Below are 27,731 nucleotides of genomic sequence, written 5' to 3'. Positions count from 1 at the left end.
GAAATAACAAACAAATAAGATGGAACCCTGTCCCCAAAGGGCTCACAATCTAAAAAGAGACATAAGACAGACACAAGCAACAGTCACTGGAAGTACTGTGCTGGGGGTAGATAGGGCCAGTTACTCTCCCCCTGCTAAATAAAGAGAATCGCCATATTAAAAGGTGTCTCTTTGCCAAGTTAGCAGGGGTAATTAGCTTTTTCTTTGACATTCCAATGTCAGGAAACATCTATTAAAAATAGGGGGAGGGCTGTCCTCATTGCCTGTGTCAAAAGAGTTTGTAAAAGCACAAGTATAAAGACAGGACACCCATAACATACACTAATTAATATTTCAATGATCCAACCCTTCCACCCACAAAGGGCAGAGCACTGGAAGTCAGTGAGTGAAAGTTCGCAAGCAAAGCACAAGTGAGGCACAAGCAAAGAGCAAGGGCAGGGACAAAAGAGGTAGGAAGCAGCCGAATGAGCCTGTCACCTCTCTTCCAGGATGGTATCTTGAACCAAGGGGGTGTAGCTATTCTTGGCTAACAGCGCGCGCTCCACTTCCAGGTGGCTAGTTGGAGCCACTGAGGCTCTGGATGTAGAATGGGTCCTTGAGAGAGAAGGTCTGGCCTTGGGGGCAGTTGCCATGGTGGTCTGACCAACAGTTGTTGAAGATCAGAGAACCACAGCCTCCGTGGCCAACACAGGGTTATCAGGATGAGTTCTGCCTTCTTGACACAGAGTTTTTAGATGAGGTTGCCTATGGTTGCAGTTGGGGGAAAGGTGTAAAGGAGGCCGGGCAGCCAAGGAGCCGTCAGGGCATCTGTCGCTTCTGCTCGTGGGGAGAAGCAGCGGGGGTGGGGGAGAGGACCTGGGAAGGAGATGCTTGCTGGGAGGGGCAAACATATCCACCAGTGGTTGTCCGAAGCGGCGAATGACCTAGAGTGTGGATTTCATCTCCACACTTGCTTCAGTATCTGATATGGAAGTATCCAGTGACTCCTCTTATGTGCTTAGGTTGGATCAGTTCCAGTTTGTGACTCCTGAGGATGTGGACAAGCTGACTGGAACGGTGCGGCCCACCACCTGTCTTCTTGACCCTTGTCCAACATGGCTTATACTATCTGGCACGGGGGTTGTTGTAGAAGGCCTGGTAGAGATCATAAATGTGTCTCTGAGGGAAGGTAGGATGCCTTCTAGTCTTAAGGAGGCAATTATTAGACTGCTTCTAAAGAAGCCTACCTTGGATCCCTCAGAGCTGAGTAACTACAGGCCTGTCTCCAACCTTCCGTTGCTGGGCAAGGTAATTGAGAGGGTGGTGGCCTCCCAGCTCCAGACAGTCTTCGAAGAAACTGATTATCTAGACCTATTTCAAACTGGCTTCTGGACTGTCTATGGGGTGGAGACTGCCTTGGTCGGCCTGATGGATGATATCCAACTGGGAATTGACAGAGGAAGTGTGACTCTGTTGGTTCTTTTGGACCTCTCAGAGGCTTTCGATACTATGGACCATAGTATCCTTCTGGAGCGTCTAAGGGGGTTGGGGGTGGGAGGCACTACATTGCAGTGGTTCCGCTCCTACCTCTTGGGGAGGTTCCAGATGGTGTCCCTTGGAGACTGTTGTTCTTCAAAATCTGAACTTTTGTATGGTGTCCCTCAGGGCTCCATATAATCTCTGATGTTGTTTAACATCTACATGAAACCACTGGGAGAGATCATCAGGAGATTTGGTGCAGGGTGCTATCATTATGTTGATGACACCCAAATCTATTTCTCCATGTCAGCATCATCGGGAGAGGGCATAATCTCCCTAAATGCCTGCCTGGAGGCAGTAATGGGCTGGATGAGGGATAACAAACTGAGATTGAATCCAGATAAAACGGAGGTACTCATTGTGCGGGGTCGGAACTCAAGAGACGATTTTGATCTGCCTGTTCTGGATAGGGTCACACTTCCCTAGAAGGAACAGGTACGCAGTCTAGGGGTGCTTCTGGATCCAAGTCTTGCCCTGGTGTCCCAGGGTGAGGCAGTGGCCAGAGGTGCTTTCTATCAGCTTCGACTGATATGCCAGCTGCTTTCATTTCTTGAGATAGACGACCTCAGAACAGTGGTACATCTGCTGGTAATCTCCAGACTGGATTACTGTAATGCGCTCTATGTGGGGCTGCCCTTGTACATAGTCCGGAAACTACAGTTGGTCCAGAATGCGGCAGCCAGGCTGGTCTCTGGGTCATTTAGGCGAGACCATATTACTTCCGTATTGAAGGAGTTACACTGGCTGCCGATATGTTTCCGGGCAAAATACAAGGTGTTGGTTATCCTCTCTAATAAAACGCTTGGTGTCCGTCCGTGGATGGACACCAAGCGTGCGTTCGTGCCTGGCCTGTTCTGGGCATGTGCACAGCGCATGCCCAGAACAGAGCAAGAGAGGCACGAACGGCAGGACCCAGCGGCCATGTTGGGGCCGGGAGAAGGAGAAGTGGCCGCCGCCCACGCCGGGAGGAGAGTGTGGGCGAGGCGGCAGCCACGGCCATGGCCAGAGGTGGCGGTGGCCGCGGCGGGGCAACTGGAGGCGGGAGTGCGGGTGAGGCGGCAGCGGGGCCAGAAGCGGCCGCCGCAAACAAATGAGAGAGGCGCCGGGGGAAGAGGTGGCGGGGAAGCTGGCCGAGGTGGCGGCAGAGCCGCCGCCGAGGCCTGGCACCGCCAGTAAAGCTGGGCGGGAGGGAAACCTTGGGGCCCTAGCCCGATCCCACCATTCCTGTCCCCCCCCAAATTACTAAGGACCAAATTGGCCCTAAAAAATGCCGCCGCGGACGCCGCCGCCGAACCGCCCTCCCAGCTGCCCGATCCCACCATTACTACAGGAAAGATGAGCTCGCTAGCAGAGCTCCCCTTTCTCCGCAAAGGCTCTTCTCAAACTGGCGCTTTGAGCGGAAAGGACGCCCTTTCCGCTCAAAGCGCCAGTTTGAAAAGAGCCTTTGCAGAGAGAGGAGCTCTGCTAGCGAGCTCCTCTTTCCTGTAGTAATGGTGGGATCGGGCAGCTGGGAGGGCAGTTCGGCGGCAGGGGCGAAGGCATTACTAGCGCCCGTTTTTCAACGGGCTAAAATTCACTTGTAACCTATAAAGCCCTAAACAGCTTGGGCCCTGGGTATTTAAGAGAACGTCTTCTTCGTTATGAACCCCACCGCCCATTGAGATCATCAGGAGAGGTCTGTCTGCATTTGCCACCGGCTCGCCTGGTGGCTACTCAGGGATGGGCCTTCTCCGTTGCTACCCTGAGGCTTTGGAATGCGCTCCCTAGTGAAATAAGAGCCTTCCCATTTCTGACAACTTTTAAAAAGTCTTTAAAGACACATTTGTTCACCCAGGCTTTTAACTGATAATGTTTTGATTGTTTTAATGTTGTTTTTAGAGTATTGTTTTAAAATTTTAAAGTGTGTTTTAAATTTCTTGCTTTTAAATTTTTTTGTTTTTGTTTTTAAGTAATGTTTTACTTTTTAATCTTTGTAAACCGCCCAGAGACATAAGTTTCGGGCGGTATAAAAATATGTTAGTTAGTTAGTTAATGAATTAATTGATTAATTAAATAAAAACTTCCCAATGGAGGGATGGCGGCTGAGCCAATCCGCTTGAGTGTTTGCAATGCCCTGGCAATGCTCTGCTCTTATGGCGGTGGAGCTAGTTTGGAGGGCGCCAGCAGAGCAGGGCCTGACGGCAGCATTCCCACTAGACGCACGGGCTGTTCTCCCTCCTGACAGCAGCCCCGTATCAGGCACGTGCAGTTTGGCAGGAAAAGGCACCGCAGGTGTAGCCGGAATCTTGATCACCTCATCAGGTACGGCAAGAGGACCGATCGGAGGCAATAGGGGTTGATCGCCCTGGTCCAGTGGCAGATCGGCATTGGAAGGCTCCAAATTGGGCAAGTGGCGAGGTGGGAGTTCCTTGCCAACAGCTTCCATCAAGAGCCGCTCACTCAGACACATGGCAGAAGCTGGTGCCGAGCACATTTTAGAAGATGAGCCACTCGTTTTCTTGTCACTCTCCACATTTTTAGACTTCTTGGCTTTTTTCTGGTCTTTTTTTAGAGACCTTAGCTGTGCCAGCGGGAACAGCTAGCTGATCCTGAGAGTAGTGTTCCCCGCGTGGGGAGTTAGATTGAACATGCTCCCTGGGTAGGGGTGAGAACTGCAATAAAGCTATCTGCCTCTATAATCAGAGAGGGGTCCTTCCGAAAGAGAACCCTCCAGCAGGGCACCAGCGTGAGATTGCTCCATAGTTTAAACAAAGAGGGCTTGAGCGGGGGGAAACGTAAAAAGAGACACTGATCAGGCCAAATTGAAAAAACAAATAAAGGTGTGATTTAGAATTTTGGAGAGATCATTTCAATTTCTTTCCCCCCTTGCACAATATTAAGATAGGGAAGGTAAGAGGAATCACAAAATATATGAAAGCTACCAGCCAAGCTCAAATGAGCAAAAAGGTTGCGGGAGCAACTGAATCGACCTGTTCGTGGAGCAAAGACAGTACCGGAGTTAGGTCACCTTCCACACAGGAAGCTAGTCACACCTTCGATTCTAGGTTGGTCCCGTCTTTGGAGCATGCTCGGTCTACAACCCATACTTTTGGAGGATGACCTCCACAGGCTGTGGGGAAAAGTCACCACAATCACACTGGGCTAACATTTCTTGAGAGCAATGTCTATCACATTTAAAAACAAAACAAAACTTCACAGTGTGCTGTTATTAGGGATGTGCATGGTCCAGACCAGCACCGAGGGGGGATCTCCCTTTAAGGGCGGGGGGTAGAACTTACTCCTCCCGTCGCTCTTCCCCCTCCGGCGCTGAATCTGCTTGCCAAATTTCTGGGGCACGAACCGGTCCGGAAGCCATGTTGGAGGCCTCCGGACTGGTTCGGATCCGGACCGGACCGGTCCAGTGGTCCGGCACTGAGGGGGGGGTCTCCCTTTAAGGGCGGGGCGGGGTAGAACTTACCCCTCCCGCTGCTTTTCCCCCTCCGGCGCTGTCTTTTTATGCAAAGATTTTGGGGCGGCAGCGTTCTTCGCTGCCGCCCCTACCCCCGTCGTCGCCTGGCAGTCTTCCTCAGAGTAGTACGCATGCGCGCGCGGCAGTACGCACACGCCTGTCGTCGCCACGCGCGCATGCATACTACTCTGAGGAAGACTGCCGGGCGACAACAGAGGCAGGGGCGGCAGCGAAGAACGCTGCCGCCCCAAAATCTTTGCATAAAAAGACAGCGCCGGAGGGGGAAAAGCAGCGGGAGGGGTAAGCTCTACCCCGCCCCGCCCTTAAAGGGAGACCCCCCCCCTTGGTGCCGGTCCGGACTAGTCTGGACCATGCACATCCCTAGCTGTTATACTGTGTGTGGTGGTGATGGGAGGCAGATCTTAATGTCGTATTTCAGACCTTGTACAAATTGTGCAAGTTCCAGGCACTTCAGTCAAAGGTTTGATAAAACTGGCCTGAGGCTGGAAGGCGAAACTACAATACAATACCAGTAATAAAATTCTAAAACAACGTTATCATGACTAGAAAGTTGTCCCACTGCACATGCAACCTAGTTCATAGGAACATGGGAAACTGCCATATGCTGAGTCAGACCATTGGTCTATCTAGCTCAGTATTGTCTTCACAGACTGGCAGCGGCTTCTCCAAGGTTGTAGGCAGGAATCTCTCCCAGCCCTATCTTGGAGAAGCCAGGGAGGGAACTTGAAACCTTCTGCTCTTCCCAGAGCAGCTTCGTCCCCTGAGGGGAATATCTTGCAGTGCTCAAACATCAAGTCTCCCATTCAGATGCAACCATGGCAGACCCTGCTTAGCTATGGGGACAAGTCATGCTTGCTACCACAAGACCAGCTCTCCTCCTCTATGTACTAGACATGTGCAGAATACATCTGTATGTCTGTTTTAAAGGAAGTCCCATCACTACATAAGAACATAACAACAGCCCTGCTGGATCAGGCACAAGGCCCATCTAGTCCAGCATCCTGTTTCACACAGTGGCCCACCAGATGCCTCTGGGGAGCCCACAGACAAGAGGTATGTGCATGCCCTCTCTCCTGCTGTTGCTGCCCTGCAACTGGTATTGAGAGTTATTGTGCCTCTGAGGCTGGAGATGGCCCACAACCATCAGACCAGTAGCCATTGATAGATCTGTCCTCCATGAATCTGTCTAAACCCCTTTTAAAGCCATCCAAGCTGGTGGCCATCACCACATCCCATGGCAAGGAATTCCACAGATTAATTATGCTCTGTGTGAAAAAGTAATTCCGCTTGTCTGTCCTAAATTTCCCAACCTTCAGTTTCATGGGGCGACCCCTGGTTCTAGTGTTATGTGTGAGAGAGAAATTTCTCTCTGTCCACCCTCTCCACTCCATGCATAATTTCATATACTTCAATCATGTCTCCCCTTAGTCGCCTCTTTTCCAAGGTAAAGAGCCCCAGATGCTCTAGGCTAACCTCATAAAGAAGGTGCTTCAGGCCCCTGATCATTTTAGTTGCCTTCTTCTGCACCTTTTCCAGTTCTACAATATTCTTCTTAAGATAAGGAGACCAAAGCTGTATGCAGTACTCCAGATGTGGCTGCACTATAGATCTGAATAAGGGCATTATAATATTAGCAGTTTTATTTTCAACCCCCCTCCTAATGATTCCTATCATGGAATTAGCTTGTTTCACAGCTGCTGCACACTGAGACAGCACTTTTAGTGAGCTGTCCACCACGACCCCAAGATCTCTCTCCTGTTCCGTCCCATCAGCATAAATGTGAAGTTGGGTTTTCTTGCCTCAGTGTGCATCACTTTACACTTGCTTACATTGAACCACATTTGCCATTTTGTCACCGAGTCCCCAGTTTGGAGATAGCATTTTGGAGTTCCTCACAATCTGTTGTGGATTTCACTACCCTAAATAGTTTAGTCTCATCTGCAAATTTGGCCACTTCGCTGGTCACCCCAACTTCTAGATCATTTATGAACAAGTTAAAGAACGCTGGTCCCACTACCAATCCCTGAGGAATCCCACTTCCTACTTTCCTTCATTGTGAAAACTGTCCATTTATTCCTACTCTCTGTTTCCTGTCCTTCAACCAGTTACTGATCCACACATGAGCCTGTCCCCTTATTCCATGACTGCTAAGTTTACTCAAAAGCCTTTGGTGGGGAACTTTATCAAAAGCTTTTTGGAAGTCCAAGTACACTATGTCAATCGGATCACCTTTATCCACATGCCTGTTAACACCCTAAAATAACTCAAAAAGGTTAGTGAGGCAAAACACTCTCTTTGCATCCCTTATTGTGTTCTTGCATTTCTTTTGCCACTTCCTGTTCTCTTCATTTGGGCAGGACTTCAATTTTCTGAAGGAAGTCTTCTTTCTTTTCATAGCTTCCCTGACTCTACTTGTTAGCCACGCTGGCATCCTCCTGAACTTGGTGGTATCTTTCCTCCTTCTTGTTATACATTCCAACTGTGCTTCTAGTACTGTGGTTTTAAATAAGTTCCTTGCTTTCTGAAGTGATTTGACCCTCCTTTTCAACTTCTTTCTTACCAGTCCCCTCATTTTTTAGAAGTTTCTTCTTCTGAAGTCCAACACACCTGTCCAAAATCTGTGTTGGAAGTCCAACACTGGCCTCACTGTGTCTGTGAAGTCCAACATCTGTGTTGGGACTTCCTTGACAATTCTCCACTTGCATATACGCTGAATTGAATCACACTATTGTCACTGCTAGTCAATGGTTCTGCAACTCTTGCGCCAGGTCCTGTGCACCATACAGGATTAAATCCAAAGTCATCATCTCTCTGGTTGGTTCCACAACTAACTGTTCTAAGGCACAGTCATTTAGCACATCTAGTAATCTGGGCTCTCTGTCATTACCTGAATGTGAATTTACCCAGTCTATGTGTGGGTAGTTGAAGTCACCCATTATTAGTGGGTAGTTGAAGTCACCCATTATTAGTGGGTAGCTGAAGTCACCCATTATTACTGCCCTGTCTCTCTTTGACGCTTCTCTTATTTGTTTCTCCAACTTCAGGTCACTCTCAGCGCTTTGATCTGGAGGGCGATAGCAGGTCCCTAATAACACATTTCCTTTCAGTCTTCATAATGTTACCCAAATGATTCTGTGGAGCACTCTGGTCCACCTAGGTTTTCTAGCTCATTGGAATCTATCAGTTCTTTGATATACAGTGCCACTCCTCCCCCAACCCTACCCTCCCTGTCCCTTCTATAGAGTTTATTTCCAGGAATAATCGTGTCCCACTGGTTCTCACCATTCCACCAGGTTTCTGTTACACCCACTATATCTATGTTCTCATTAGTAACCAAGTACACTAGCTCACCCATCTTGGCTTGGAGGCTTCTGGCACTGGTTTACAGACACCTATACGCCAGGTCCCTCACCTGGTGTTGGCATGTGCTATCCCCCTTATCATCATCTGACCTATTTGGCAAGCTGTCCTGTGTTTCCGTTTGCTCAACTCCTGGCTCTATTCTGTCCCCTTCTGGTTTATCTGAAACATGTTCACCCTCACGCCTTAGGGGATTTTGCCGGCCAAAGCAGATGCCACCCTGTTCCCACCAGCAATCCCCCAGACATCATTTTAAAAGCTGCTCTGCAACCTTCTTTATTTTTAGCGCCAGCAGTCTGATTCCATTTTGGTTCAAGTGGAGCCCATCCCTTTTGTGCAGGCTTCGCTTTCCCCCAAATGTATCCCAATGCCTAATGAATCTAAACCCCTCCTTCTGGCACCACCGTCTCATCCACGCATTGAGACCCCTCAGCTCTGCCTGTCTTGCTGTCTCTGTGTGTCGAACAGGTAGCACTTCAGAGAACGCTACCCTGGGAGTCCTGGACTTCAGTATGCTACTTAGCAGCCTAAATTTGGCTTCCAGGACCTCCCGATTCATTTCCCAACATTGTTGGTGCCCACGTGCACCGCGACAGCTGACTCCTCCCCAGCACTGGCCAACAACCTACCTAGACGCAGCGTGACGTCCGCAACCTTTGCACCAGGCAGACAAGTAACCGTGTGGTCTACACGCAAATCACAGACCCATCTCTCTATACCCCTAATGATCCAATCACCAACTACTAAGAGGCCCCCACCCCCTGGAGGAGTATCCTCTGTGCGAGAGGATATGGGTGAATCACCCAAGGAAGGGGTCCCTGCTAAGGGAGTGTTTCTCTCTTCCTCAGACCAATGTCCTCCTTCCCTGAGACCCTCATTCTTCATGACAGCAGAAGCACTGTCAGCATGGGAGTGGAATGCCTCTACCATATCCTTGAGGGTCTCATCCACACACCTCTCTGCCTCCCTGATCTTCTCCAAGACAGCCACCTTGGCTTCAAGGGAATGAACTTGTTCCCTGAGAGCTAAGAGCTACGTAGATAAATCACAGAAATTACTCATACATGGTTACAGACAGATGCATTGCACACATATTACACTATACACACTTCCCCACCATATTCAAAATATCACCAGAACAGTAGGTGTATGAACTAGTATTTACCATAAACCTTCCCAACAATGTCACCTGTGAGGCCATAAGAGTGCTGGACTAGGACCAGGGAGACCCGAGTTCAAATCCCCATTCAGCCATAATACTAGCTGGGTGACTCTGGGCCAGTCACTTCTCTCTCAGCCTAGCCTACTTCACAGGGTTGTTGTGAAAGAGAAATTTTCACAAGAGTACACCACTCTGGGCTCCTTGGAGGAAGAGTGGGATATAAATGTAATAATAACAACAACAACAATAATAATGTTTTGCTGATTATCAATGGCTTACGCCACAGTGCCAGCCTACAGTACTCTGGCAGCACTGATCTAGCCCATCCAACTATGCCAGTATTACAAATAAGACTGCAGGTGGGGTCACCCACTACCTGCCTGGGTTCTATTCCCCACCACCACCTGTCTCACCATAGCCCCTGCCTCTCTAGTAATGTCTTGCAAGTCTGGACAGCTCTAACAATATCTTCTCCCTGTCTGTTTGTCAAAGGCGCAAAGACAACTGGCTAGAGATCCCTGCAGTATTTCCTCTGGGAAATACATCAGGGCCTTAGGTAGCTTTTCACTGTCTCTTTCTACCAGTTGAGAAAGGGCAGCCTGTCACCTGAGTGCCCTCTTGTGCTCCCAAGCTAGCGGGGGGGGGGGATGGCAGGGTGCTTGGGCAGCTGAGAGCCTATGTTTTGATTTTCCTGACTTTCTGCCAGAAAGGGATAAAAGGCAGTCAGCTCCCCCTTCCAAAACCCTGATGAATTTCCTGATTGGGAACATAGCAAAGTGCTTTAAGCAGCTCTCAACCACTGTGTAATCTGAAGCTAAAAATGGCCCACTATTATTTATTTATTTATAAATTTATTTATACATTATTCAATTTATATACTGCTTTTCATTAAAATAATCTCAAAGCGGTTTACAATATAATTAAAACAATGCATAATTAAAATACAAAGGTATAGGTGATCTCAAAAAATAAAATACATAATACAAAAGTACAGATAATATAAACATAAAAATAATCTCTATATAAAAATGTAATAACCCATAAAATAATAATAAACACCACAAAGCAACTGCAGTAAAAACAACAACAACAATACTCTCATTCAAAAGGCACTTTTTATTATAAAATGTTACTGCCAGATATTAGACATGTATGGTTGTGATGACATGCAAGATTCCATAGTGGCCAAAACCACTTTAGGATGCCTCCAAGAATAGTCCTTCACAGTTCTGCTTCCTTTTTGTTCAGTTCTGTGCTATTCAAAAACTTTGCTGAATGCTGTTGTCAGGTTTCCTGCATCAGCTTACAAAGGCAGCAGGTCTCAAATTGTGACACTGTGAAAGAACTCCATCCCAAATGCTGCTCCCCTCCCCGTCTGGAGACTCACAGCACTGAACAAATGAGAAGTCCAGAGGTAAAGCAATCCACCTTTGAAATCCATTCAGGGGAGCGGGGTGCCATTTATCATTTGCTTTTTATCATTTATCTCCATTTCAAGTTTACAAAGCAAGATGATAGTACTTTAAGTCTGATGTTAATAATGCATTTATACAGCCTGGTGCCATGCATATTTACTTGGAAAAAAATCCCACTGTGTTCAGTGAAGATTGTTGTGCATAGTATTACAATCTTAATCAATCTTCAACAGAAAAAATGAGTATGATCTTGGATCTTTTTTGTTGCTCAAGAATAAATCTATGAGCAAAATAGTAAGACACCATCAGCTACCTATCTTGTGTCATATCAGAGCACTAATCCCACAGAGCCAAAATGAGAATTAATTTTTTCTCCAGAATAAACCAATAGCGCCCAATTAAGAAAAAGTCCTCCCATAGTTCTACTCACAGTTTGGAATCCAGCTTCAGGAGAAATCCCAGTTTGTCATATTCTGAAAAACAAAAGCAAGATACTTCAGGTAATTAAAGCAATAAGACTTTCTTTATCAGATGCTCCACCAAAAGCAGCAGATCCTACACGGAGGGCACCAAAGTTTCCAAATGGAAGTAACAGTATACTTAATAAAATCAATAAAGTCTTATTAAATGTATTTCTACGTGAATAATGTCCTGGTTCCTTAACTTCTAGATTCAGAAGACAACTGAGCTACTTACAGAAAGAGAGACCATAAAAACAAGAAATAAGGATGTACATTCCCCTTTAAACAGATTAAGCACTCTTCTATACACACCTCTCCCAATTTAACTCTGAACATGAGTAGCATTAGAGTTTGCAAGTTCTCTGAGCCTCAACAGTTCACCATTATAAAATGTTTTGTAATTCCTACTACGATGCAATGCAAAGGCTGCCAAATTGGAAACAAACGATAAAATACGTTTCATTCTGGAAACAGTACAAGACATCCCAGGATAATTATTTTTGGTTGGGTAAGACACTTCCATTTGTGTGTGGTAGTCTGTATAAAGCACAGTCATCAATTCAATGAAACCATTGCCTTTTCACTTGAAAGGATACAGCAGATGAACATGATGTGAGTATTGACAGCTTCCTATCCTGTTCCAACTGGCAGTCTCAAATCTTACAGACATCTCAATCCAAATTGCATGTTGGCCCAGCAAACTAGGAACAGTAGCAGCCCAGCTGTCAGCTTCCAGCTGCTTCAAGCATTGATGTGCAATTTACAGACTTCATTTACACTTCCTCATCAAGTCTTCAAATAAACTTTCAAATGAATTCCACCACCTCAGTTCACCCCAGCAAAACACACATACAGGCACACACTCACTTTTAATAAGGAGAGAGCAAGATTATATTTTGGGGAACTGAGAAACTTGGTATAATAATAGCATTCAGCATAGTTTTATTACAATACATAGCATACAAAAAGAAAATTCTATTATTATTTTGGAAGGTAACTGGGAGAGAAATCATTAGCAGAGCTGGGAGGCACATGACTGAAAGCAAGTGCTCTGTAGTCTTCCTGCCTCTTATATTCTCAAAGCTGGTGCTCTGTAAATAGTGGTCCTATTGTTGTTGTTGCTTTCAAAAGAAGTTTGATAATTTTAAGTATTTAGTATTTAGTTAAAGGAGCCAGAGTGATAAAAGTGGTTACAGAAAATATCTAAAATAAACTGGAAGTTAGTCGATACGGAGGGGGGGAGTAAAATGTCACTACAAAATTAAGTTTAAAGGGGATCCCCCTCCACATCTAAGATAATAAAAGTTTTTTATTGATTAGAAAACAATTAAAGCTTACAGAACATGTCCTTTGGACTATTCTATTCAGAGTATGACCATGGAATGAATAACCAAAGTGGCCCAAGGACTTTGTGAGTCTGAGGCAAGGAGCCAATGCCATCTCAGCCCACCTCTCTTTAAGCTTTGAGGGGGAACCGGAAGGTTGCCAGCAGCCATCTCTCTTTGTCTTGTGCCTTCTTTAAACCCTGCAAGGATTGGATTGAGAGCATTTGAAAGAAACCTGGGGTGAGGAGGGAGATTGTTAGTAGCCTTCTCTCTTGCCTTAAAGGTAAAGTTGCCTTAAAGGTAAAGAGAGCCAGCATGGTGTAATGGTTAGGGTGCTGGACTAGGACCAGGGAGACCCGAGTTTAACATTCAGTCATGATACTAGCTGGGTGACTCTGGGCCGGTCACTTCTCTCTCAGCCTAACCTACTTCACAGGGGGGTTGTGAGGAGAAATTTAAGTATGTAGTACACTGCTCTGGGCTCCTTGGAGGAAGAGCGGGATATAAAAATGTAAAATCATCATCATCATCATCCCCCAGTGAGGTGTAGTTGTGGGGCTTGAGTGCTCTGAGGAAGGTGAGAGCTATGCCAGAGGTCCAACCATACTGGACAGGTCTCACCAGAGGAGCCAGACAAAGAGTGCCTCTCCCATCAACAATATGGTGAGATGTAACTTTAATAAATCTATACCGGATCGGTCATCGCCCGGGTCAACAAGGACAGCACCAGGTGCTGGAGTCCCTGGACATCTGGTGGCAACTGGGCTACAAGACTCAGGATCTTCAGTTGAGCAACCAGGGCTGGAGACTGCATGGTTACGAAGTGGTTAAAATGACTATGATAAAATGGGCTCAAGATCTGGGTCACAATATAGATATGGCAGCTTGGGAAAAATTATGGAAAATGGATTTAAAGTTTACCGCATGTTATACCTTAAAAGAAAATTATTATAAGATGATGTACAGGTGGTATTTGACACCCAAAAAATTAGCATTAATGTATAAAAATGTTCCAAACAAATGCTGGAAATGTGGACACTGTGAGGACACTGTGTGGTGGTCTTGCGGGAAGGCAAAGGCTTTCTGGGATATGATATATAATGAGTTGAAGAAAAAATTTTAAATGACATTTCCTAAGAAACCAGAATCCTTCCTGCTGGGAATAACGCAAGGAGAGCTTTCCAGAAGGAATTTAACAATCTTTATGTATGCAATCATGGCAGCTAGAATAGTATATGAGCAGAAATGGAAGAACAATGAAATGCCCTCAAAAGAAGATTGGCTGATAAAAACTTTGGAATATGCTGAGATGGCAAAACTTACAGTACTGATAAGGGATGAAAACCTGGAATGTTTTAAAGAAAATTGGAAACCATTCTTACTATACTTAAATAACTATTTCTCTAATACTTATTTTTCAGCAGGGTTTGAAAATTAGTAATAATAGCAGGTTGAGTAGAGTAAAATCGAGTTTGTAAGGTATAGGATATATGTTTTGAATTACTATAGCAATGGTTGAATTGTATAATTAGTGATTCGCAGGGATTGGCGAGCAGGAAGTCAACATTTGTTTAATTGGATGTAATGATATTGTAAAAACCAATAAAAATTTTAAAAGCAAAAAAAGAGAGAGAGAGAGAGAGAGAGAGACTGCACGGTTACTGGAAGAAACGTCCCTTAACCGGAAAAAATATACGAAAAATGCCAACAAGGAAATAAGGATCTGCTATTACAAGCCTAGCCCAACTAGAAGAGGTTATTTAAAAAGAATGTACCAAATTTGGAAAGAGAAGCATCCAGATACAGAAATAACAGAACAAAGGCTAGCAGACCAGAGAAGATTTATAATAAGAAATAAAGTATCCACAGAAGTTGAGCTGGAAGAACTGCAAAGAGCAACACAGGCTCAAGATATGGAAGAAGAATTACCACCAACTGAAGAAGTTGCTCAGGTGCAGGTGGAGAAGGTGTTGGAAATAGAGGATGCCACTGTTGCTGACCTGTTTCAAAATCAAAACCAGGCAACCTCCCCTCTGCCTTCACCTCAAAAACCCAAATGCCGTTTAACTGAAAAGCAACAGTGATGCAACACTTATTAACTAACAAACAGCTTCAGTTGAACAGAAAGGAAATTGCCTGAACACCCGAGGCACAAAAGACCAGCTGCTGAATGACAAAATGATTTTAGAAAATTGCAAGAGAAGAAAAACCAATCTAAGTGTTGCATGGATTGACTACAAGAAAGCCTTCGATTCATTGCCTCACACATGGATACTAAAATGTTTAGAAATAACTGGTGTCAGCAAAAACATTCAGATATTTATTTAAAAAGCAATGAGCATGTGGAGTACACAGTTAACAATCAATGGCGAGACACTTGGACAGGTTAGCATTAGAAGAGATATTTTGCAAGGGGACTCACTATCCCCTCTGTTGTTTGTAATCGCCATGACTCCACTTTCACAAATACTAAACAAAACAGGCCTCGGATACCAAACATCTAAAACATCAAGTAAAATAAACCATCTGCTGTACATGGGCGATCTGAAGTTGTATGGAAAGTCCCAGTCAGAAATCAAATCACTGCTAAACATTGTCCGTATATTCAGTAGCGATATAGCAGTGGCGTTTGGACTAGACAGGTGTGCTGCATTAATAATGAACAGAGGAAAAATAACAAAAACAGAAGGAATAGAACTGCCCAATGGAAACAAGATCAAGAACCTGGAAGAGAAAGAACATGACAAATACTTGGGCATTCTCCAGGCTGATAACATCGCACACGCTGAAGTTAAAAAAAAAATTGGAAGTGAATACATCAGGAGAGTTAGAAAAATCCTAAAGTCCAAACGCAATGGCGCGAACACCATTCAAGCCATAAACACCTGAGCTATACCTGTTATCAGATACACTGCAGGAATAATAGACTGGACCCAGGCAGAGCTAGAGACGCTAGATCGTATGACCAGGAAAATAATGACCATCAATCATGCTCTGCACCCCCGCAGTGATGTCGATAGGCTATACCTCCCTCGCAGCTCAGGTGGGAGAGGAATGCTGCAAGTCCATCAAACAGTAGAGGAGGAGAAAAGAGGCCTTGAAGAATATATCAAGGACAGTGAAGAAGATGCACTTCAAATGGTCAATAACGAGAAACTATTCAACACCAATGAAAGAAAGCAGGCCTACAAGAAAGAACAAGTCAAGAACCGAGCAGAAAAATGGAAAAATAAGCCCCTGCATGGTCAATATTTGCACAGTATCACTGGAAAATCAGACATCACCAAGACCTGGCAATGGCTTAAGAAAGGCAACCCGAAGAAAGAAACAGAGGGTTTAATACTGGCTGCACAAGAACAGGCACTAAGAACAAATGCAATAAAAGCAAAAGTCAAAAAATCCACAACAAACAGCAAGTGCCGCCTTTGTAAAGAAGCAGATGAAACAGTGGACCACCTAATCAGCTGTTGTAAAAAGATTGCACAGACTGACTACAAACAAAGGCATGACAAAGTAGCAGGGATGATACACTGGAACATCTGCAAAAAATACAAGCTACCTGTAGCCAAAATCTGGTGGGACCATAAAACTGAAAAATTTGTAGGAAATGAAGATGCAAAAATATTATGGGACTTCCGACTACAAACAGACAAACATCTGCCACACAATACACCAGATATAACTGTAGTTGAGAAGAAAGAAAAACAAGTTAAAATAATCGACATAGCAATACCAGGGGATAGCAGAAGAGAAGAAAAAGAAATAGAAAAAATCACAAAATATAAAGATCTACAAATTAAAATTGAAAGGCTGTGGCAGAAAAAGACCAAAGTAATCCCAGTGGTAATTGGCGCCCTGGGTGCAGTTCCAAAAGACCTTGAAGAGCACCTCAACACCATAGGGGCCACAGAAATCACCATCAGCCAATTACAAAAAGCAATTTTACTGGGAACAGCCTATATTCTGCAACAATATCTATAATAACAGCAACAACATTGATAATAAACTTCAGCCATCCCAGGTCCTTGGGAAGGACTCGATGTCTGGATAAAACAAAGCAGTCAATAACACCTGTCTGACTGTGTAAATAAATAAATAAATAAATAAATAATAAAAGTTGTGCCATCGAGTCAGTGTAGACTCTGGGCGACCACAGAGCCCTGTGGTTTTATTTTTAATACAGGAGGTGTTTGCCATTGCCATCTTCCGTGCAGTATGAGATGATGATTTTCAGCATCTTCCACTGCTGTCTTTAAAGTCTGCCTTTAAATGAGGGAAGCTGGACTTTTAGTAGGAAGCATGACTTGTCCCTTTAGCTAAGCAGGGTCTGCTCTGGTTTCATATGAAAGGGAGACAAGAAGTGTGAACACTGTAAGATATTCCCCTTAGGGAATGGAGCCACTCTTGGAAAAGCATGTAGGTTCCAAGTTCCCTCCCTATCTTCTCCAAGATAGGGCTGAGAGAGATTCCTGCCTGCAACCTTGGAGAAGCTGCTGCCAGTCTGTGAAGACAATACTGAGCTAGATGGACCAATGGTCTGACTCAGTATATGGCAGTTTCCTATGTCCCTCCCTATGTCTTCAAAGGTTGGATCACAAGCTGGGAGTTCTCAGTTGACTCCCTTGCAGACTTTGAAAGGTACATTGGGTAAGAAAAGAGTTTGCCAACAGTTCATCTCCTCGACCTACACCTCTTTCAAAGAACGCATCGGTCAGATCTGACCTTTGCAGGCTTTGAAGAGGGTGTGGGGCAAGAAGAAAAGACTGCGAATTGTCTCCCCTTTGACACTGCCACATCAGCTGGCTCTATGTGCCTTCTCATTCTGGAAGATGAAGAGAGGGTGAAGATGGAGGAGCCATTGCAGTAGCAGTGGTGGTGGTTGACATGGCAGGATGAGAGATGGAGGAAGAAGAGGCAGGAGGGTGCTGGCAGGTGGGGCAGCAGTCACAGCGGGGCAGGTAGGTGAGGAGGCATCTGTCACACCCATCCGTGACCAACACCTGCCTCTCTGTACTCATGAAAGGGCTAGTCCTATGTATAACTATGTTTTGTTTTTTTTAAAATCTAATAAAATATGACCTTAGGTACAGATAACTGGCTGTATCTGTACCAGTGCCCATTTCTTCTCTTTTGGCCTTTCCTGCACAATTATGTTTCCATGCTTTTTTTTTAAGCATTGCAGATTGAATATGCAGCATGTAAATTATATTGTGAAGAAGTGTCTCAGCTTGCTGTGTCAACTGGTAGGCTGGGCTCTTGAGTAGAGCCAAGGAAATAGAGGGCACCAATTGCATCTTTCTACCACATACACTTTCTTATACTTTTTGCTACACAAACCACTTGGAGAACATTTTGTTGAAATTGTATATAAATATATTTTAAATAGTAATATTTATATCACCACCACACATAGCAAGACAGCCACATAAGCAACTGTCACTCAGATGTCACGCGGAACTATGGTTTAATTCTGGTTCTGCACAAACGTCCTCTAGCCTTGAGATGTGCACACACTGCCTTTCCAGGCACTCATGAGAGGAAGGAGGATTTTACTTCTGATCCTAGGTCCAAGTCAGAATCTGCAGGGACATCCAAGCTAGCTAATCCTGGCTTGTTCTAAATATAATTACACAAGATGTCTGAACAAGGCCAGTGATATAACATGGAAGATATCACATTTTGTGAAACAGCCTTTAGAGACAGCTGTGAAGAGAACATTTAATGTACAATGTTTGAGTTCACAAGTAATTGTGCAACTGCAAGAAAGGAAAAAATCAAGAAAATACTGGATAAGTAAGAAAAAGTGCATATATTTAGAAACAACAAAAGGGCTTATGTGATTCCATACTACTTTCAGCTAATAATACTAATAGGACTCCATTCACAAAAAATCTAGCAACCAAACTACATGTGATACAGGAGCTCCATGACCAGATCTAGGGGTGTGCACGGAACCGCCAAACTGCAGTCTGGCACTGGGGTGGGGGGTTGCTTTAAGAGCAGAGGGAGGGTTTACTTACCCCTCCCGCTGCTTTCCTGCTCTGGCGCCCATAATTTTAGTAGTAATTGGGCACGCTTTGTGCGTGCGCTTCACGTCTCTGTGACGTGCGCATGCGCAGAGGACTCCTGGGAGCTTTTCATAGCGAGAGGGGGGAAGGGGAGGCAGGGAGGTATCCTGCTGCCCCAATTACTACTAAAATTACGGGCGCCAGAGCAGGAAAGCGGCGGGAGGAGTAAGTAAACCCTCCCCCTGCTCTTAAAGCAACCCCCCCACCCAAACCGAACCGCCCAGGTCCGGACCGGTCCGGAGGCCTTTAGAATGGCCTCCGGACTGGTCCAGGCACATCCCTAACCAGATCTCCCTACTTTAACACACACAACATAAAAAACTAGTTGCATAACCCCAAAATTAGGGTCATGGCACTGGGGAAGAGAGGTCTAAACCCTTTCCCCCAATACCATTTCCCTATTTTACATGTTCTTCCCCCAGCTGCTGTCAGCCAAGGTGCGTGGGACAGGAGGGACAGCAGGTGCAAGCAGTTGCTCACATACCATGCAGTAAGTTGTACATCCAAGAGGGATGAGGGCTCATTGTTTCCATGGCACTCACCAGTCTGTCCACGTTCTTAGCAACAGTGGGAAAGGCTCTGTGCAAACAGTGCTGTGCATCCTTGCTGCTGCTTCCAACTGCCATTAGGAATGAAGGTGTTGGTCACAGCAGCGATGGTGCACAGTGTTGGTCACACTGAGTCTCTCTGTATCTTAAGACAGACATTGTAGACCTGGAAAAGGTATAGAAGAGGGCAACCAAGATTATCAGGGGCGTGGAGCACCTTCCTCATGAGGCAAGACTACAGCATCTGGGGCTTTTTTGTTTGCAAAAGAGGTGACTATGGGGAGACATAATAGAGGTGTATAAAATTATGCATGGAGTAGAGAGAGTGGACAGAGTGAAGTTTTGCTCCCTCTCTCACACTAGAACCAGGAAAATGAAGGCTGGGAATTTTAGGGTCAACAAAGGGAATTACTTTTTCACACAACACGTAATTAATCAATGGAATTCCCTGCCATGGGATGTGGTGACAGCTACTAGCTTAGATAGCTTTAAAAAGAGGCTTAGACAAATCCACAAAGGGTGGCTACTAGTCTGGTGGCTATAGGTCACCTCCAGCCTCAGGCAAGATAACAGCAACAGGAGAGCTGAATACCAGTAGCAGCAGAGCAACAGCAAGAGAGAGGGCATGCCCCCACCTCTTGCAAGTGGGCTTTTCAGAGGCATCTGATGGGTGACTGTATGAAACAGGATGCTGGAATAGATGGGTCTAGGGCCTGATCCAGCCAGGCTGTTCACCATTACTAGGAGCACAGACACTGGTGAGTGCACAGAAGCAGTGAGTCCAAATCCTGCTTGGATGTATAGTTCACTGCATAGTATAGAAGCCACCATAATGACTTGCTTCCTCCTACTGCAAATAATAGTAGTAACTGTGGGAAGATTAAAATGAGAGAATCGGCACGGGGATGCAAGAGTTAGCCACCCATTTGGGCCCCTGTATATAAGCACAGAAACAGAGTTCTAGTCCTGATATATGAATAGGAAAGCAAGTGATACCGGGAGTGTAGTGCCTGATTCCATAATCACAAGCCCATAGTATTCTGCACTAAACAACTGTAGGTCTATTTGTAATCATACTAGTTATAAAAGCAACCTTCACACTGCCTTTAAAGTCTTTTAAACAATTTTTTAAAAAAGAGTCAGGAAATCTGAATCACAGATCTTCTGTGTCACATGTAGTGTGGCCCAATATCTAATATCATCAAACACCCAGGTTCAGAGAAATAAAGCAACTGAAATGACTCAAGGCCAGCAACAAGAAAGGCCAGGTCTGGGCACAGTAGATTCAACACAGTTGATACTAAAAGTTCTAAATGCTCTACATTCCAGTGCCTTCAGCTGAAGATAAGGTGTTGCAAAATTTCCTACTTATATCTCCTGAACAACAGGATTCACTACAAGCTAAACAAGGGCCTCCATGGATGGAGAACGGCCCTTTGTTACCAAACCATATTAGTCTAACATCCATTAATAGAAACTTGATGCAAACAACCAGGTGTTCTTTCTTCAGAGGTTTTTAGGCCTCTTGCAGGTATAAATGAAACCTTGAGCTTTTACAATTGCATCACTAGCTAAAATCGCTCACTATAAACAAGATTGCTTATTTAATTCTTGCCTAGAAATAAAAACAAAAAACCAAAAAATCCACTGATAAAAACAAAATTCATTCATTCGATTTCTATACCGCCCTTCCAAAACTGGCTCAGGGCGGTTTACACAGAGAAATAAATAAATAAGATGGACCCCTGTCCCCAAAGGGCTCACAATCTAAAAATAAATTTAAGATAGACACCAGCAACAGTCACTGGAGGTACTGCGCTGGGGGTGGATAGGGCCAGTTACTCTCCCCCTGCTAAATAAAGAGAACCACCAGTTAAAAGGTGCCTCTTTGCCAAGTTAGCAGGGGGTTAGGGATGTTAGGGATCATAATGCATAATGTTAGGGATCATAATGCATATTAGCAGGTAGATACCACTGGACATTATAATGACGGCTGTATCTGAAATAAAGGGAACAGAAGCCAAAAGAGTCTTCACTACCCAACAGCACAGGCCATTGGACAATTGTCAAAATATAATTTGCTAAAATAAAAAAAAAATTAAGAGGAGATAACCCATCTGAAATTATACAATTCAGGCCATTTGATTCAACCAGGAGAAGCAATAAAATGTAATTTATTACACTTTTATTCACCCATCCAGAGGATCTGGACTGACCGTGTTGTAACAAAATAGGTAAGTGGGTATCTCTCACTGATCTCTATGCCAGGTGGAGCAATGCAACTTAGGTGACCCCAGCACTTTACAAGTAAAATAACGGAATTTCCCCTTATCCCCGAAAACACACTGGGCTTCTGGTCAAAAGAGATAAAAACATATTAATCTATGTTGTACGGAAGGCCTGGAGTCAAACAAAAACCTAGTCACTGCCAACAATTTAATAATAAAAAGTATAAGAGCAATAACACAAACAGACCTACAGCCAAGCACAGCAAGCTCGATAAACTATACACTTGCAGTGCCAAGTTAAACACTGGCACAAATATGGAACTTTTCCTCTGAACATCTAGGAGTAGTCTAGATGCTGGTCAACAAGTGAGAAAATCTTCATCCAATTGCCAAGCTCCCAACAGACCACCCAAAGAGAACACCGCAGCAGAAAGAGCAGATACATGCACAATCCATCACCTTCACATTTTCCAGCTTCAGCCACATGTTTATATGCACAGAGGAAGAGAAATGAATTCTTCTCTAGTGTGCATCTCTTAAGGACTGCACTACAAATATGACTACACTCACCAAGCATAACTATGAAAAACAGTAGACAAAGTTAAACCAACAGACACAAATATTACAGTGTCAACACCTATTTGACAACCTTACTTCTTCAGGATTGTGAGCCCCTTTGGAACAGGGAATTATTTCATATTCTATGTAAACTGCTCCGTGAACATTTTATTGAAAAGCAGTACATAAATATCTGTAGCAGCAGTAGCATTTCTCCCCACAGTAAAGATATAAAAACTGCAGCCCTCTTAATGGTCAGGAACATATAAACAGATCTAGAAATTTATTTGTACCATCATATGAACATGCTTGTCCCATGTTCTATTAGTACAGCTCCATCCATTTGCCTTGTATGTGTCACCTGGCCTACTGCAGCCAGAGTCTTCCTATTTGCAAAGACAACAGGAGGTTTAGGGTATCCTTGGGCAATAGTGAGAGGCAATTTCAAGGGTGGCAGAATCACCTGTATTGCTACTTTCTGAATGACTCTGTGTTGCACTGAGTAATTTTTCTCTGCATATTTTAATGTAATTAGAAGGAAAGCAAGCATCCAGGTAATGGAATCACCTTATGTGAAAATGGAATCACTTTGCAGAATGGCTTGCAAGCCACCACAATAAATCATTAATAGAAAGAAAAGCAGATAAGTCCTAAAGCACTGTGAACCCTGCCAAACACTATTGGTTATTGTGCCACACAAGTAACTATAAAAGTATACTTACAAATAGACTACTATCATTCAGTGCAGAATACTGGCCATGCCATAGTCTTGTGAATATGTAATTCAGGCACTGTACTCTAAACTATCACTCGCTTTCATATTCAAATGCCAGGACTAGAACACTGTTTCTGGGCTTACATCCAGGAGGCTACCTTTCGGAGGCACTCTGCCAACTCTAAATCATCACAGTCATCTAAGTTACAAAAAGAGAGTTGGTAATCAGCTGGTAAACCTTTGCTGGTGGGATCACCTGAATTTATCTTCAAAAGGTCTACCATAAACTGGGGGGGGGGGGGATGTATTGAGATCACTAGTTGTGTTCACACCCTCTAAAAAGTCACTATCACAATACTGTAAAGTAAAGGTAACGTTGCACCATTGAGTCTGTGTCGACTCCTGGCGACCACAGAGCCATGTGGTTTTCTTTGGTAGAACACAGGAGGGTTTTACCATTGCCATCTCCCACGCAGTATGAGATGATGACAACAAATTGTATGTTAAGAGCGGGGCAGGATTCTGTAGTAACGCCCCCCCCAGGTAGTCTCCAAAACCAAGGAAATCCATTATACCAGTGGTTCCCAACCTGGGGGGCCCCAGACACTGCTGCACTACAACTACCAGCATTCCAACCACCATTGTAGCGGGGGGAGCTAAGTGTTGTAGTTCGCAGGAGTTGGAGGTCCCCAGGTTGAGAACCACTGCATTAGATTCTGAAAAATAACTCAAAAAGGATGGGGCGGGGAATCAACTATGCCCTTTGTAAATCTTTACTGCATAAACAGTGATTTCATTCAGCACTATGTATCCTCATCAAAATGCAATTAAAGAGTCCTAAGTGAATGTTTCACAAAAGAGTTTTTTGCTTTGCTTCATAAGCTGTATCATATTCCCTAGTAAAAGTCAAAGACAATATTAACAAAAAGTAACATGCACAAGTTCTTGGTGACTTCTGGGGCAAGTCAACTTGATCTGCAAAGATATCAAACAATAAAGAAGATGACATGGGGATATTTTACTGCTAGAACAGATAATTAAAGGATTCTTCAAGACAGATTCCCACCCAGAGGCATTCTATCTTATCACAGAGAAGATGGGAAAGAGACCAGTAATATAGAAAAGCTGCTGAACTGGACAACCAAGGTACAACAGGCATTGGCAAAGCTTAAGCCAGCTCCCAGTTAAACTGTCAGAGATATGAAGCATGGGAGGAAGAACTATTACCCAAAGATGAATTGGAGGGGAAATACTGGTGAACAAATGAGCCTCTATAATCTACTGAATCTAATAAAAGTTTATGAGTCATCAGGACAATGATTCATCTTGGTTAAGAACCGAAGAACAGTCCTGCTGGATCAGGCCCAAGGCCTATCTAGTCCAGCGTCTTGTTTCACAGAGTGGCCCACCAGATGCTTCAGGGAAGCCCACAGGCAAGAACTGCCCCAAGAGATTATTTCTCAGGACAGCACAGAGAGAGCAAGCAAGAACTCTCTAGTAACAAATTCTGCCAGCATCACCACAAAACATAAGATGGATTTTTTCATAATCCATGAGCAGCTAGCCCAAACCCTCGAAAGAGACAATATTATTTAAACTACTTATGACATATATCCACCAGCAGTCATTCTGATTTAAAGATCTAACCACCTCCAGAAGAGCTAGGGAATTCCCGAACAAGTCACCAACCACGCTGGAATTATTCAATGTAGCGTACTCTACACTCACAGGAAAGGCTAAGAATGACAACTGATGTCTGGAGAGGATGCTTCTGTTCTTCAATTATAGCCTAGTCTAAAGGCATCTAAAATATTATGGTGCAATATACCGTACATGATAAAGGAAGTGGCTGGAAGAACAAGCACTGGGCTGCCTTAGCAATAGCAATAGCAATAGCACTTACATTTATATACCGCTCTATAGCTGGAAGCTCTCTAAGCGGTTTACAATGATTTAGCATATTGCCCCCCAACATTCTGGGTACTCATTTTACCGACCTCAGAAGGATGGAAGGCTGAGTCAACCTTGAGCCCCTGGTCAGGATCGAACTTGTAACCTTCTGGTTACAGGGTGGCAGTTTTACCACTGCGCCACCAGGGCCTTCTTCAATGGGAAAGATAAAATTTCTTTTCACTTCCTTGGACATAAAACTTACAAGTGCAAAAACAATGAGGACTCAGTTCTCCCAGGCAACTCCAAGAATCAGCCACATCTCACCTACAGAAACCTCTCCCTAGAGTCAGAAAAACCTTTCCAAGTACTGCAAGGACTCAACCCAAGGAAAGACAAGACATGGCAGCTTAACTCTCTTGGGAGTTTTTTCTCTGGGAGATGCCAGATACTGATGTCATTCAGGCCCACCCAGGAGTGAGGCCAGAAGTAAACAGAACATAAAAGACAGGCAGCAGCACTGAAGGCAGATTCAAAGGGGTGGGGGAGAGGGAGAGAACACAAACATAAGATTGCTTTTGATCAAGAACTCTAAGAGACCTCTAATTGAGGAAATCAATCGCCCTAATCCTACAGAGAAAGCCCTAATCCTACAGAGAGAGGCAGATTAATGCTTTATGGGACTGGTTCATGTATACATACTTCTTCTACCTGACCTGGTAACAATAAACATTAAACAGATCATCCAAAGTCCTTCAGCAGCTTTCCTCAAATAAACAAAACCGTTCCAGCAGAAGGGACACTACTACTGGCAAGGACAGCTTTGTCACTGGGAAACCAGTCCCTGTATTCTAGAATGATTTATTTGGAGGACTGTTTGAATTACACAACTCAGATTTCCAAACACGCAAGAGACCAAGGTTAGTAAGCAGCAGATTAACCATGACACACTTAGTTCCATCAAAACATGGAAACTTTAATGATGTGGGCAGATCACTAAGCTAGTCAATTGTTAAATCCTCAATACTACTGATGAATAGAGTCAGTATGCAATTGAATGGAACTCTACAGCAACACACACTATGACACACAATGAGGGAGTTGGAGGATGAGATCTCATTCATTTTGAACAAACACTGTGTCTTTTTTCAGTTGTATTTTATGCGGGCAACACCTATTTAGATGCTTGTAAAATCACATTTATATCCATACTAATTCTGTCCAAGAGTTTTAGTCCAAGGGAAAGCTCTTTAAATTGCCCTGCATAGAAGGTTATTCTTCTATCAATTTTATACCTTAGTTGGCACTCACAGCCTAAAAGCCTTTCAAGATTATCAGTTCATCAAGCAACTGTTATCTTTTTGTGGCATGTTATTCAGACATCTTTCATTCAAGGAAGTGGGTCTGATTCAGGGATAATGCATTTTTCCAGGGCTCAGTCCTCAATAATTTCACTAGAAAAATGTGGTTCTTAACTCATTTAGCAGAACCACTGCAATCTGGAGCCCCTGTGATATCAGCAATGTTGAGTCTTCCTGTAGTGATCAGCCTCCCCACCCTCTAATGAATTGACAGGGAGTGAACCCTAGTCTTGACTGACAGGCTAGTGAACTCCAGGGCAGCCAATCAGTACACCAGGCGGGTGGGACCTAGATAGTAGTTGCTGGGAATTCTGGGAAGAAGAAGGGCGGTCTTTGTTGGAGAGAAGTGAGTACGGAAAGGCCTAGTGAGGAGCAGTGGAGTTTTGCTCCTTCGTGGTCAAAGCCATAATGGAGGTTTCTCTCATGAAATAGCACTGTAGATCCTTGAAAGAAAGGATTGCAGGAAGTTTGATTCTCATCAGGAATTTGGTGAGTTCAAGGAAAAGGGAATTCAGCATAGGGAACAGTTTGTTTAATCAGTCTGTGCGTTAGGAACTTAGATTTCTTTGTATGTGTGTGCTTTTGCATATTCCTGATACTGTTCTATTATTGTTTACCTGTAACATAATTAAAATAAGAAACACTCACCTACGCCCATCCCACCTAGGGTGTTGCAAAAGACTCTATAAACATTTAAGTGTGCATTATGACAACCTATTTTTGTAACCCGACTAAGTATTCTTAATTGTATCTAAAAGCTGAGAAAGCCTCAGACAGAAGCATTCTGTAGTAATTGAATAAAACTGCTTTTTAGTTCTTTTCTTTTTATAAGCCTCTCCGAATTGGTTTTTAACTTCGGGGAAAAGGGGGGTAGCAAAGGAGATTTCTCTGGTGCAAACACATCCTCAAACATTCAGCAGCTATCAGTTTTCTCATCATGCGTAGGCTTGAACATGGAAGATTTTTGTACTTGCTCAAGAGCCAAATTAGGAGAGGTTTTTTCCTGGGTTATCCCGCCCCAGTCCCAAAGGTTTCTGTAGACAAAAGGGGTGGTGGAGGCAGCATTTTCAACCTACCAATAATACAAAATAGTTTTAGGAGAAGCCTAGCCAGGCAGCTCAGCAGGGATGATTCAGGATTTCTTTCCCTCATGTGAGCTTGCTCTGAGACAAAGGCTTTAATCTGTTACATTCCCTGACATGCATACCCCTCCCAAGCACTTGATGCATTTTTAAAATATGTATTACATTTTCCTATGCATATATCTTTTCAGGCTGAGCATCCTTCCCTTGCTGTACCACTTAAATATAGGAATATACAGTACATGTATCCTTAAAAAAAAAAACTAGCTTACTTGGCACACAGCATCTGTACCCCTAGTTCTCCCTGCCTCCCCCCTTCAGCCCTATTTTTTTCTTTTCCCCAGCCCCAGTTCATTCTTCCCCCACCTCAGTTCATTCTCCCTCCCACCAGCTTGTTCTACCTCCGCGGCTGGCCACCACTTCCCCTCCTCCGCCCCCCACTGGGTGCTCCTGCCTTTTGGCTGGCAGGCAGGCCAGAGAGGGAGGCTGTGCCACCCTCGCCCCCCCCCCCTACTGGCAGTTATGTCTTTTGGCCGGCAGTCAGTCAGAGAGGGAGGCTGCACCGCCCTCT

The 27,731-nt window shown here is 44.4% G+C and overlaps 1 protein-coding gene across 12 annotated transcripts in view; it reads right to left on the bottom strand.

Moving 5' to 3' along the window:
- ST3GAL3 (ST3 beta-galactoside alpha-2,3-sialyltransferase 3) overlaps positions 1-27,731 on the bottom strand; it is a 341,725-nt gene that overhangs the window by 235,841 nt on the left and 78,153 nt on the right. For all 12 annotated transcript variants that reach the window (XM_053249782.1, XM_053249779.1, XM_053249790.1 and 9 more), the window contains one exon: positions 11,355-11,397. In XM_053249782.1, the coding sequence (XP_053105757.1) occupies positions 11,355-11,397 (43 nt within the window). The remainder of the gene's footprint in view (positions 1-11,354; positions 11,398-27,731) is intronic.

This window comes from Hemicordylus capensis, chromosome 4 (assembly GCF_027244095.1).
Source record: "Hemicordylus capensis ecotype Gifberg chromosome 4, rHemCap1.1.pri, whole genome shotgun sequence".
NCBI classification, from domain to species: Eukaryota; Metazoa; Chordata; class Lepidosauria; order Squamata; family Cordylidae; genus Hemicordylus; species Hemicordylus capensis.
The sequence above is the reverse complement of the archived record's forward strand: the minus strand, read 5'-3'. Positions and strand labels throughout refer to the sequence as shown.